Here is an 11,829-nt window from a genome sequence, read left to right on the forward strand (position 1 = left end):
AACCATCCTTCCCCCATTCCTCAAGGCGCAACATTCCTGAAAGCTCCAAACCCCCACCTGTCATCCTCTGCGCCCCTTCCTAACTCTCCCTTCCCGGCTCCCCGAAGCCCTGGAATTGGGGGACTTCTAGGATATTGTTCCTTCTCCCCACTCCCATAGGTTCCAAATCCAGGAAAGAAGGTCTCCCGGATACTAAGCTGACCACAATCCTCGGTCCCCCGAGGACCTTCAAACACCTTGCTCCCCCGGCCCCCCCCCCCCCCCAAAAAAAAGATCGTTACTGAGGGGGAATCCCTCCGCTGTAATTTTTGAGTCCCCGACTCCCAAGTCTCCCGCCTCCACAACTAGGATTTGGGCTGCCTCACCGCCCCGTTCCCTGAGCCTTCTACCGCTCTCTGTACTCACCCCAAGTCGAGGCGGGGCGGGGATGGGGGAATCCGGGGCGGCGGTGTGGGGAGGGGTGACCCAGCTCCGGGCAGCAAAAGGCTGCGTAGGGGGAGTGACATCATCGCCGGAGGAGGGGCAGCGCAGCGCCCCCAACCCAGGGGCTTCATGCCCAGCCTTTGTGGGGTGCCAGAACCCCAGAGAGAGGAGGAGGAGATGAATTCTGCGGGGACAACATCCCCTCCCCTTAGAATAAGAATCGGAAAACTACAATTTCATCCGATCCCCCCATTGCCACCTGTCGCTGCCGCCGCGACCTGTCGCCTCCCTGTCGCCTCCCACGCGTGTTGTGTCTGCGCCCGCCCCCAAGGCCGCGAACACAGCCTGAACTACAACGTCCGTGATGCTCCGCGACGTCGGGAGCCTTTGGCAAGCGGCAGTGTAGGCGCAGGGCTTCATGGGATTCGTAGTACAAGGCACCCACACCAGGGTGAGCCCCGACGAAAAGGAGCGATACTTTTATTATCCTTCCTTTTCCTCAACTACAGACAGCCAGGCACTCGTGTTTACCTCCAAAAACAACACACTTAAATGAAAGTAAGTAGTTTCATGGAAATAGCGAATTTTTATTGAGTAGTGGGACCTCGGCTGGCGCCCAGTGCGCATGCGTCTAACTCGGACGCCTTCGGGAGAACTGCGCCTGCGTGAGCGCACCGCCTGGCGGCCCGGCGCCGCGAGGCCGGGCGCGCGCCAGCCCCACGCGGGCGCCGTTCCTCACGCTCCCGCGGTCGAAGACGGCCACGTAGCTGCGCAGGAAGACGTCGCCGAGGATCCAGAAGGGCCCGACCGGCGGGGGCACGTCCAGGCCCTGGAAGCCGAGCAAGCAGAGGCGGGCGCCACCGCGAGCAACCTGCAAGGTGACCAGCCGGGCCGCGGGGCGTCACGCCCTCCGAGCCCGCTTCTCCCCCGGAAGCCGAAGCTTCGCCCCGGCCTCTTCCCCCGCTCCCCTCCTCCCCCCGTCCCCCGGGCTCGGCCAAGATTCCTCCGGCCCCTCCGAGCCCCTGGGAGGGCGAGGGCTCACTCCCAGCTCCACCTTCTGAGCCCCCCCCCGGGCCCCCCTTACACGTCACCCTGACGTCACTCTGGCCGCTGCCTACCTGGATGACGTAGTCCTGGGCGGTGAGGTTGAACCAGACGCCCCCGAGGTTGAAGGACACGGGAGGGAGCTCCGAGATGATCGCGCACTCGATGATGTACTGCGGGGGAAGGGGGGCAAGCGGGGATGAGGGCTTCCTGCTCTGCTCCAGTTCCTCCCGTGGCTCCCCAGCGCCAGACTAGGTGTCTGAACGTGTGAGGCGGACCCTGCCGCCGCCTCTAGCCTCCACACCTCTCCTTTCACCCTGTGTGATGGTCGCCACATCCCCTGGCCTCCTGTGTGATCAGACCTTCTTTTCCTCTAATTGTCGATCAGAAACTGGTGGCCCTTACCCGGCCGGTGTGGCTCAATGGTTGAGCGCCAACCCATTCACCCTCTCTTCCGGGTCAGGGCACATGCCTGGGTTGCGCGCTTGATCCCCAGTAGGGGGCGTGGAGGAGGCAGTCGATCTTGCCCTCTCATCAATGTTTCTATCTCTCCCTCAACCTTCCACTCTCTCTAAAGTCCATAAAAAGACATTTAAGAAAAAACCTGGTAGCCCGTTTTGGAGTGCCCAGGTGTATTTATTTCGTCTTACACTGGGTCTAAAATGTTTTTTTGAAAGATTTAAAAAAATATTCGTTTCAGAGAGGAAATGAGAGAGAGAGAGAGAGAGAGAAAGAGAAAGAGAGCGAAACATCAATGATGAGAGAGAATCACTGATTGGCTGCCTCCTGCATGCCCCCTGCTGAGGATCCAGCCCTCACCCTGACCAGGAATGGAACTGTGGTCTTTGCTCAACCACTGAGCCACATGGGCCAGGCTAAAAAAAATTCATTACCACCTGTATGCCATGGCGGTCCAGGTTGTGTCCTGTGGAGCCTTTTGCTGTGCAACCTTATACAAGTTACTTACCCTCTCTGTGCTCAGTTCCCAATCTGAACATATAGATGGTGAGAATACTCACTTTGTGTGCCAGAGAAATGAGTTAGCTGGGAAAGTGCCTGACACGTAGTAAGTGCTATTATTATTTACAAACCATTGACTTTCCAAAAAAAAACAAACCACCCACGATTTCTGGTTTCTCCAACAAGCCAGCGCTCTGGCTTTCCCCAAACAGCAAACTAGGCTGGAGCTGAGTCGCCGAGAACTATCCTTTTAGATTGATGGGGTGTGCCTTCTCCAGTTTACCTCCATTTCCACCACTCCCAGGGTCCTAACAATACAATATCAGACTATTATTAGCAACCCAAGGAGTTTATCTTCTTGAAAAACCAATAGGAATGACCTCTTTGGGAAGACAGGAAATGAGAATAAATAAGGTTGATAAAAACATCGACAGACAGGCATCAAAGCATCTTTCCAAGCACCTGAAGTGGATGTATGATTCAGTCCTCACAACACACCTGAGAAGTGGGTATTAGTAACCCCTTTTAAAAATATACTTATTGATTGGTTTCAGAGAGGAAGGGAGAAGGAGAGAGAGAAAGAAACATCTATGATGAGAATCACTGGTCAGCTGCCTCCTGCACACCCCCCACTGGGCATGGAGCCCCCAACCCAAGCATGTGCCCTTGGCTGGAATCGAACCTGGGACCCTTCCGTCCACAGGCCGACGCTCTATCCACTGAGCCAAGCCCGCTAGGGCAGTGACCCCATTTTAAAGATTGGTAAACTGAGGCCAGGGACTGTCCAAGATCTTGCATCCAGCCAGAAAGCAGCAGAGCTGGATTCCCCCCTGGGCAACGCACAGTCACAACCTCTGGGACCCCCCGGCTCCGTTAGCTCATTCCCGGCCGGCAGACGTCCTAAGCATTGACGGTGAACCTCAGCAGCTGAGTTTTCTCCAAAAGCACCAGAGAGCACAGGGACGGAGACACAGAAATTCAGACCTGGGAGGACCGGGCCCTGCAGGGCCGGAGGTGGAAATGGGGTCGAACCCCTCGATGCTGGAAACACCCTTTGTGTGTCTTCTGGGAGCCTACCCCCTCCAGGCGCTCCTTCCTGCCTCCGGCTGCTCCTGTCCTGTCCCCACTTCCACTCCATGGGCTTGTTCCCCGAGCATGTTCCTGGGACCCTTCCTGTCCCCGGGAGGGCTGGCCTTTCCATGGCTGTGATTACTGTCGGAGGGCTGGTGGCCCCCACTGTGACGCCTGAGCTTCTTCCTGCCCCCCACCCCCTGACATCCCCGGTCCCCAGCCTTCTCCCTCCATCCAGTCCTCAGCAGACCTCTGTCGTCATCCCCATCCACTGAGTCACTCTGCAGACACGTGGGCGGTGTCCTTGCTTCCCCCCACGTCCCCCGCCTGTCTGTCACAGAGCCTCCGGACCCCCAATCCTCACCTCTGGGCACCAGCATCCTGCTCAGCTTCTGCCAGGAAACCCCTCTCAGCCCCCCAGCCTGCCCCTTACCACACTCCCGTCCTCACCTTCCCCAGCAGGGGGAATCCCCCGATGGCTCTGTGCAGGGCCTGGATCTCCTCCGTGGGCCCCGTGATGAGAGATGTGCCCGTGTCCAGAATGGCAGGACAGCCCTGGGCACACAGCGTCAGCCCTTCGCCCACCTTCACACTGTGATTTAGAAGGGGCAGTCATTAGAGCCAGTGTTGGAGAACACTCCCAGCCCCTCCTCCCTCAGACCCAGGAGTCCCTGCCTCAGCCCTCCTCCCTCAGACCCAGGAGTCCCTGCCTCAGCCCTCCTCCCTCAGACCCAGGAGCCCAGGCCCCAGCCCCTCCTCCCTCAGACCCAGGGGTCCAGGCTCAGCCCCTCCTCCCTCAGACCCAGGAGTCCCTGCCCCCAGCCCCTCCTCCCTCTGACCCAAGAGTCCAGGCCCCCAGCCCCTCCTCCCTCAGACCCAGGGCTCCAGGCCCCCAGCCCCTCCTCCCTCAGACCCAGGGGTCCAGGCCCCCAGCCCCTCCTCCCTCAGACCCAGGGGTCCAGGCCCCCAGCCCCTCCTCCCTCGGACCCAGGGGTCCAGGCCCCCACCTCTCCTCCCTCAGACCCAGGAGTCCAGGCCCCCAGCCCCTCCTCCCTCAGACCCAGGGGTCCAGCCACCAGCCCCTCCTCCCTCTGACCCAGGGCTCCAGCCACCAGCTCCCCTCCTGCCAGGACACTGGAGAGCAATCTCAGCACCCTCTCCACACACACACAACACCCACCCCTGCCAACCAGAAGGCCAGGCCCCTCACCCCTCCATGTGGACCTGCCAGTAGGCAGGGACGGTGACGGGCACGTAGGTGAGGGGTGGGACGTAGTGTGCCGGGTCCGAGCCGCCCAGAACCAGCTCGCCTCCCTCAGCCGCCTCCGGGTCCCTGCAGAGACAAGAAAGCTGCAGTGCCACCAGCGTTTGCCCCCGGGGTGTCCGAGGAAGGGACTTCCTGCCAGCTCAGGCTGGGGCAGTGCGAGGCAGGCAGGGCCCATGTGGAACTGGCGATGAGGATTCTGGTCTTGCAGGCTGCCTGGGTGGGAGCGGGGCTTCCTGGTTTGGCTGTGGGAGGTAGAACTTTTGGGGTAAATTTTAATGAGTTTAGTTGAGCTAAAACCTCCAATGTCCCTTTGGGGGGAGGGGGTTAAGAGGAGCATTCTGGAAGGCGTATGTGACTGCGTCAGAGTGGGGTGCCTCTAGTCACTAGAGCACATGTGTCAAACACAAGGCCCGAGGGCCAAATCCGTCCCGCCAGGCCTTGCAATGTGGCCCGCACCGCGCTGTCATCACTGCACTCCGCTGCGTTTCCATCACAATGACAGTTTATGACTGTTCAGTAAACCATTCGGCCCGCACTTTAGGCTGGATTTTAGATTTTGGCCCCTTCTCTGATTGAGTTCGACACCCCTACACTAGAGTCTAGTGGATGGGGAGCTATTTGAATTCCATGTCTTGCAATTCAGAGGCCATAGCTTTCCTGAGGCGGCTGGGCGTGATGGCGGTGGGGGGTGGGACTTCCTGGAGGTGTGGGAGGGCAGGATCCACTAAGAGGTGGGCGACTCCTGAGTGGGTTGGGGTCGGGATCACTGAAAGGGCGTAGGAGGCTCTGAGATGGGCCCGGGCAAGAAGGTGGAGACCCCCTGGGCCCTCTGAGCATAAAGCTGAGCTTCCTAAAAGGTGCGTGGCCCTGGCCGGTGTGGCTCAGTGGATAGTGTCGGCCTGCGGACTGAAGGGTCCCGGGTTCAATTCCGGTCAAGGGCACACGCCCAGGTTGCGGGCTCCATCCCCAGTGGGGACTGTGCAGGAGGCAGCCAGTCAGTGATTCTCATTGTGGATGTTTCTGTCTCTCCCTCTTCCTTTCTCTCTCAAGAAAAACTTATTTTAGAGAATGGACAATCCCTGGCTTCCGGTGTGTGGTCTCCAATGGAAGGCAGGCTTTTAAAATATATCTATACTTTATTGATTTTTTACAGAGAGGAAGAGAGAGGGGATAGTTAGAAACATCAATCAGCTGCCTCCTGCACACCCCCTATTGGGGATGTGCCTGCAACCAAGGCACCCGCCCTGGACCGGAATCGAACCTGGGACCTTTCAGTCCGCAGGCCGACGCTCTATCCACTGAGCCCCACCGGTTTGGCTGAAGAGGGATTCTTGAGTATTTGTCTGGGTGGGGCATGGAATTTTCCCAGTCGGAAGGAGCTTTTTAACTGATGGCGCGTTTCTCTAGTGCATTTTTGGGTATCGCCTCTTGAGTGGGACTTATCGGCAGGGGTCCGGTGTGTCTTCCTGTGTTGGGTGGAGAGGAGCTCAGTGACTTCCTGAGTGAGGGATGGGGCTTCCTGAAGGCGGCAGGGCTGCCTCCGTGGGGCCGGCCTCGGGGAAGGCAGACCCGCCCGCCTTACCTGTTGAGGTAGAAGGAGAAGACGGGCTTGTCCAGCAGACCTTCGTCCACCAGCGCATCCAGCGGGGGCCGGACTCCCCCGATGGACAGAACGGGGAAACCGAGGCCCAGGATCCCGTCGAAGCGGGCGAACACGAAGACCAGGCTGGGCTCCCACAGCGCCTCCCCGAAAACCACGGACGCGTTCCCGATCCCCCCGATCTGGGGGAGAGCCAGACGGGGGCGTTATTTCCGGGAGGCATTTCCCACAGGGTCCCGAGTGGCCCCCAGCTGAGGCCTGGATCCGGGGAACGTCTGGAAACTCCAGCTGCCAGGGAAGCTTCATCCTCCCCCCATGCCCCCCCCCCGTTCTCTCCTGTACCCCCTCCTAAGGACCCCCAGCCCTTTACACAGGAAGCCCTGCCATCTCCCCAGGAAGCTCCTCCCTCTCAAGCCCCTCCCTAAGCCAGATCATCTTCGACATTGGGGTTCTCCCAGGTTCAAGGCCAAGGTCTTCCTGGGGTCAAGGTCACCTACAGTCAGCTTGTCCTCGCTCAGAATGCCACTGAGCCGCCCAGACCCGTACTGGATGGCGAACGTGGTCCCGTTTGGCCTGAAGGAGCTGGAGGCATTGGGGTTGAAGCGGTGGTGGAACCCTGGGTCAGGAGGGGGGGTGGGGGGGTGTCTGTCACGGGGGAGCAGAGTCTCCCCTGCCAGGGCAGGTCAGGAGAGAAGGGGCCTCAAACCCCGTGGGAAGCTAAGGCCCAGCCCCCTTCTCCCCCGGACCCCACTCAGCCTTATCCTCCCCCCACGAAGGCTCACAGCAGGGCAGACTGAAGAAGCTGCATCTCCTGGACGGCACCCAGAGGTTGGAGGAGCCGGTGTCAAAGACGACAGAGAAGTTCTGTGGGGGCGTCCCCAGCCCGATCTTCCCGTAATACTGGGCCTGAGGGCGAAGGAGAAGAAGGAGGGAGAGAGGGTGGGCGGAGACCTTGGCCTTGGGGCCGGAGAGCGGGGCTGTGTGTGGGGCGGGCACTCACGTTCATGTAATTGGAGAGAGGCACAAAGGCGGACCTGCCCCCCGGGGCTGGGGCCCCCAGCCCGACGGGCTCTCCTGGGCTCCCCCATTCCCTCAGTGGGCTCGGGGTCCCACTTCCAGTGTAGACTCGGCGAAGGGGGATCCTGTGGGGAGGAGGGTACGGACCATCGATCAGTCTTTCCCAGATCCTCTGTAATAAAAGCCTCCTATGCTAAGTGTCCGGTTGTCTGGTTGCTCATTCAACCAATCAAAGCATCATATGCTAATGATATGCGAAGGCCATTCAACTGCTTGCTGTGAGTGCATTGACCACCAGGGACAGACAATCGCACCAGTAGGTTAGCTTGCTGCTGGGGTCCAACCCATTAGGTCTGAGCAGGATGGGCCGGACACACCCTGGAGCCCTCCCACAGTCCCTTCCTGGGTGGCCAACCTCCCGTGTCCCTCCCCAGTCCTGATGGTGCACCAGTGGGGTCCCTCGGCCTGGCCTGCACCCTCACAATCCGGGACCCCTCGGGACATCCCTCTCACAATCCGGGACTGCTGGCTCCTAACTGCTTGCCTGCCTGCTGGCCTGGCCGCCCCCAACTGCCCCTCCCTGCCCACCTGGTTGCCCTTTGCTGTTCCCCCTCCCCCCCCGGCAGCCTGGTTGCCCCCAACTGCCCTCCTTGCCGGCCTGGTTGCTCCTCACAGCCCCCCCTGCTATCCTGGTCACCCCTCGCTGCCCCCCTCTGCCAGCCTGGTTGCCCCCTAGTGCCCCCACACCAGCCTGGTTGCCCCACGCAGCCTGCTGTTCAGTCATTACGGTGAGGGCGTCCTGATCAATTTGCACATTACCCAGGTATATCCAACAACTTGATGTGAAATGTAAAATTGTCAGAGCTCTAGAAAGAAGTAAAGTGTTTAACTAGCCCGGCCGGTGTGGCTCAGTTGGTTGATCATCGTACCATGCACCAGAAAGTTGCTGGTTCGATTCCCGCAGGCTTGATCCCTGGGAGGGGGTGTGCAGGAGGCAGCAGATGGATGTCCTGCTCTCACATCCATGTTTCTCTCTCTTCCTCTCTCCCCTCCCGTCCTCTCTCTCTCAAATCAGTACAAGTACGTTTAAAAGTTCCGAGCACTCAGCTTCTGATGGAGCAGACCTGGGAGGGAGCGGAGAAGTTCCCAGCAGGGGCTGCTGTCCGCGGACTTGGGGGATGACGGCCATGATCTCTTAGGCAGCACAGGCAGGTAAGCCAACGCCGGGTGCAGGGATAGTTCTTTCTTTGTCTTTTTAATATATTTTATTGAGTTTTTTACAGAGAGGAGGGGAGAGAGATAAAGAGCCAGAAACATCGATGAGAGAGAAACGTTGACCAGCTGCCTCCTGCACACCCCCCACTGGGGATGTGCCCACAACCAAGGCACATGCCCTTGACCGGAATCGAACCGGGGACCTTTCAGGCCGCAGGCCGACCCTCTGTCCACTGAGCCGAACCGGTTTCGGCAGGGATAGTTCTTGTACCTGCCTGGCGTCACTCCTGGAGCCCTGCCCCCACTCACTGCTTTGACCCCCTCCACCCCCACCCAGCCCACCCCGTCGCTGTGACCGCCTGACCTGGACCTTGAGAGGCTCGGGGATGTGAAGTGGGGGAAAGGGCTCCTGGAACAGTGTTCCCCTCCTCTCTGTCCGGAGTTTCAGCGGGTGGAGAGGAAGGGAGAGATTGGGGTGGCGCTGGCCCAATGCGGGGATCATTGGGGTCCCCCAAACCGGACTTACTGAGACCTAAACAGTCTGGAAGATGCGAATCGGAGGGGGAGCCGTTTACATGCCCCGGACCTGGGTCCCTGTCCCTGTGAGGAGGAGACCCCGGGACCAGCTCAGCAGATGCTCCCAAACCCAGGAAGGGAGGGGAGGCGAGGGCCCCAGTCAAGGGTTTCGGGGCTGGAGGATCTTGGATTAAAAGTGCTGGGGGAGCCAAAACTGGTTTGGCTCCATGGATAGAGCGTCAGCCTTTGGACTGAAAGGTCCCGGGTTCGATTCCGGTCAAGGGCATGGACCTTGGTTGTGGGCACATCCCTAGTAGGAGGTGTGTGCAGGAGGCAGCTGATCAATGTTTCTCATAGATGTTTCTACCTCTCTATCTCTTGAAATATGGTAGCCATCATTCTTGGGTAAAAACTGCTGTTTGAATTTTAACCCTACTATTCTGACTTCGACCTTCACTTACTTGCTTTGTTCATCGCGCTATGGGCTTCGGGAGGATGAGTTCAAATTCTAAGCAAGGTTACAGGCAGAACTTCCTTTTTTTATTTATTTTTTATTACAGAGCCAGCCCTATGTGCACTTAGTGGTTATCTCGATGCTGGCCTTGAAAACAATACAGTTCTATCCAATTGAAAAAGTGCACCTGGCATGGGATTGAGATTGTGGGCATATCTGGTCTCTGGCCTGCAAGGTCAGACAGCTAAGTTTATCTTCATCATTCTTCACACGGGCTAAAGCAAACTAGAAAGTAACATTTTATCTGGGAAGAACAGCAGAAAGTTCCAAACAACAGTTTGTTGCAGAATGGGGGTTTTCCTTCTCAGAACCTTTAAAAAGAACTATCTGCCCCGGAAGCAGGGCAGTCGTGTAGGGTCCGCCTGCGTGTGGTGCTCTTGCAGCTGTCCTGGCCAGATATTTCAATAAATCCTTGCCTGCTTTTTTTTTTTTTTTTTTTTTAATTAATCATCAGCCTCCGGTGGTCTTATTTTGAACCCAGGATTCCACCCCACAACATCTCTCTCCCTTCCTCTCTGTAAAAAAAAATCAATAAATATATTTTTAAAAAGGACTGGGGTCTGTCCTGGTGGGTGTGGCTCAGTGGTTAGGGCGTGGGCCTGCGCACTGCGGGGTCCTGGGTTTCATTGCCGGTCAAGGGCAGTACCTGGGTCACAGGTTCATCCTGGTTCCCAGTCAGGGCGCCTGCAGGAGGCACCCCATGGGTGTGTCTCTCTCCCTCCCCCCCTTCCATTCTCTCTAAAAAAAAAAAAAAAAAAAAATCAGTGGGGTCTTAGGACATGGCAGGGTGGAGCCGCTGGGTGAGAACCCAGTTTGGAGCCCCTGGAAGTGGTCAGAGTCTGGGGCGCCTGGGTGGACAGTCCCTTGGAGGTGAAGGAGGGGAGAGTCTGTCCCAGGTTTGGGGGTGGGGGTCCCCAGTACCGGATCAGCGCGGCGCCGGCGGGCCCAGCGGGCAGCAGGGGCGGCGGCAGCAGCAGCAGCAGCAGCAGCAGCAGCAGCGGAGGCGGCGGCAGTGACATCTCTGGGTTCCGGGTGTGGCCCGGACCGCCAGCTCCCTTTTCTCTCCCCCGAGGCCCCGCCCTGCAAACCACCCCCCGCGGGTTTGGGTGACCGCGGCCTGCGCCCCCGGGGAAGGGGGGGCCGGCTCGGGAGAAGCGGGGTGTTTGGGGGCGGATGTGCGGAGTATGTGGGGAGTCTGCAGAAGCATTATCCGGGGTCACTGTCGCTCCTCACTCCCAGCTCCGGGGGCGGTGATGGCGGGTCCTGGGCGCCCCCAGCCCCGTCTGTTAGCCACTCTGGCTTTAACATGTAATTCCACTTCCTCCTCCTTAGACTCATTAACCACAAGGGTGTTCTTGAGCAAGCGAAGGGGTGGGTGAGGTGCTGATGGAAGGGCTGGGGGAAAGGAGAGAGGACCAGACCAGGCATCCTCCTTACCCTGTCAGGTGGGACCTCGAGAGGGTCAGAACCGGCCCCCCCCCCACACACACACGCACTCTGTGTTTTATTGGGAAAATAACTGAAACACAAGTAAAAATCGCCCATAGCCGCACCACCAAACAAAAAACAAACAAACAAACAAAAAAAGCATAGTCCTGGCCGGGTAGCTCATTGGTTAGAGCAGTGGTCAGCATATTTATTAGTCCACAGAGCCAAATATCCACGGGACAATGGCTGAAATTTCTTTGGAGAGCCAGATTTTTTAAACTTCAACTTCTTCTCACACCACTTCTTCAAAATAAACTTGCCCAGGCCGTGGTATTTTGTGGAAGAGCCACACTCAAGGGGCCAAAGAGCTGCATGTGGCTCAAGAGCCGTAGTTTGCCGGCCACGGGGTTAGAGCACCCCCCCGCCCCACTGAGAGTTCAGTTCCTGGTCAGGGCACATACACGAAGCAACCCGCCCTGGCCAGTGTGGCCCCATGCTCTGGAAGGTTGTGGGTTCGATTCCTGGTCCAGGTACATGCCCGGGTTTCGGGCTCGATCCCCAGGACAGAGGCATGCAAGAGGCAGCTGATACATGTTTTGCTCTCAAGTGGATATTTCTCTCTTACTCTCCCTTCCTCTCTCTCTAGAAATCAATTTTTTTTAAATATTGATTTAAAAAATATATATTTTATTGATTTTTTACAGAGAGGAAGGGAGAGATACAGAGAGCTAGAAACGTTGATGAGAGAGAAACATCGACCAGCTGCCTCCTGCA

General features: G+C 58.1%; 1 protein-coding gene across 1 annotated transcript; it reads right to left on the reverse strand.

The window, feature by feature from the left end:
- Positions 1–988: 988 nt before the first annotated feature.
- NAPSA (napsin A aspartic peptidase) lies at positions 989–10,701 on the reverse strand. Its single transcript, XM_036437654.2, has 9 exons — positions 10,549–10,701; positions 7,366–7,507; positions 7,148–7,271; positions 6,863–6,981; positions 6,348–6,547; positions 4,709–4,831; positions 3,949–4,090; positions 1,542–1,640; positions 989–1,294 (listed from the first exon to the last, which is right to left on the reverse strand). Exons 1-9 carry the CDS (start codon positions 10,644–10,646, stop codon positions 1,055–1,057), a joined length of 1,287 nt encoding a protein of 428 aa, XP_036293547.1. The 5' UTR covers positions 10,647–10,701; the 3' UTR covers positions 989–1,054.
- Positions 10,702–11,829: the final 1,128 nt, after the last annotated feature.

This window comes from Pipistrellus kuhlii, unplaced genomic scaffold (genome assembly GCF_014108245.1).
Source record: "Pipistrellus kuhlii isolate mPipKuh1 unplaced genomic scaffold, mPipKuh1.p scaffold_m20_p_147, whole genome shotgun sequence".
NCBI classification, from domain to species: domain Eukaryota; kingdom Metazoa; phylum Chordata; class Mammalia; order Chiroptera; family Vespertilionidae; genus Pipistrellus; species Pipistrellus kuhlii.

What these genes read in the sequence shown, in the direction of transcription:
- NAPSA (XM_036437654.2), bottom strand. Translation starts at nt 10,646, where the DNA reads ATGTCACTGCCGCCGCCTCCGCTGCTGCTGCTGCTGCTGCTGCTGCTG. An exon ending in CTCTCTCCAATTACATGAAC is followed by an intron (nt 7,272 to 7,365) that starts GTGAGTGCCCGC and finishes CTTCGCCCTCAG; the next exon opens with GCCCAGTATTACGGGAAGAT. An exon ending in TGAGCGAGGACAAGCTGACT is followed by an intron (nt 6,548 to 6,862) that starts GTAGGTGACCTT and finishes GCTCTCCCCCAG; the next exon opens with ATCGGGGGGATCGGGAACGC.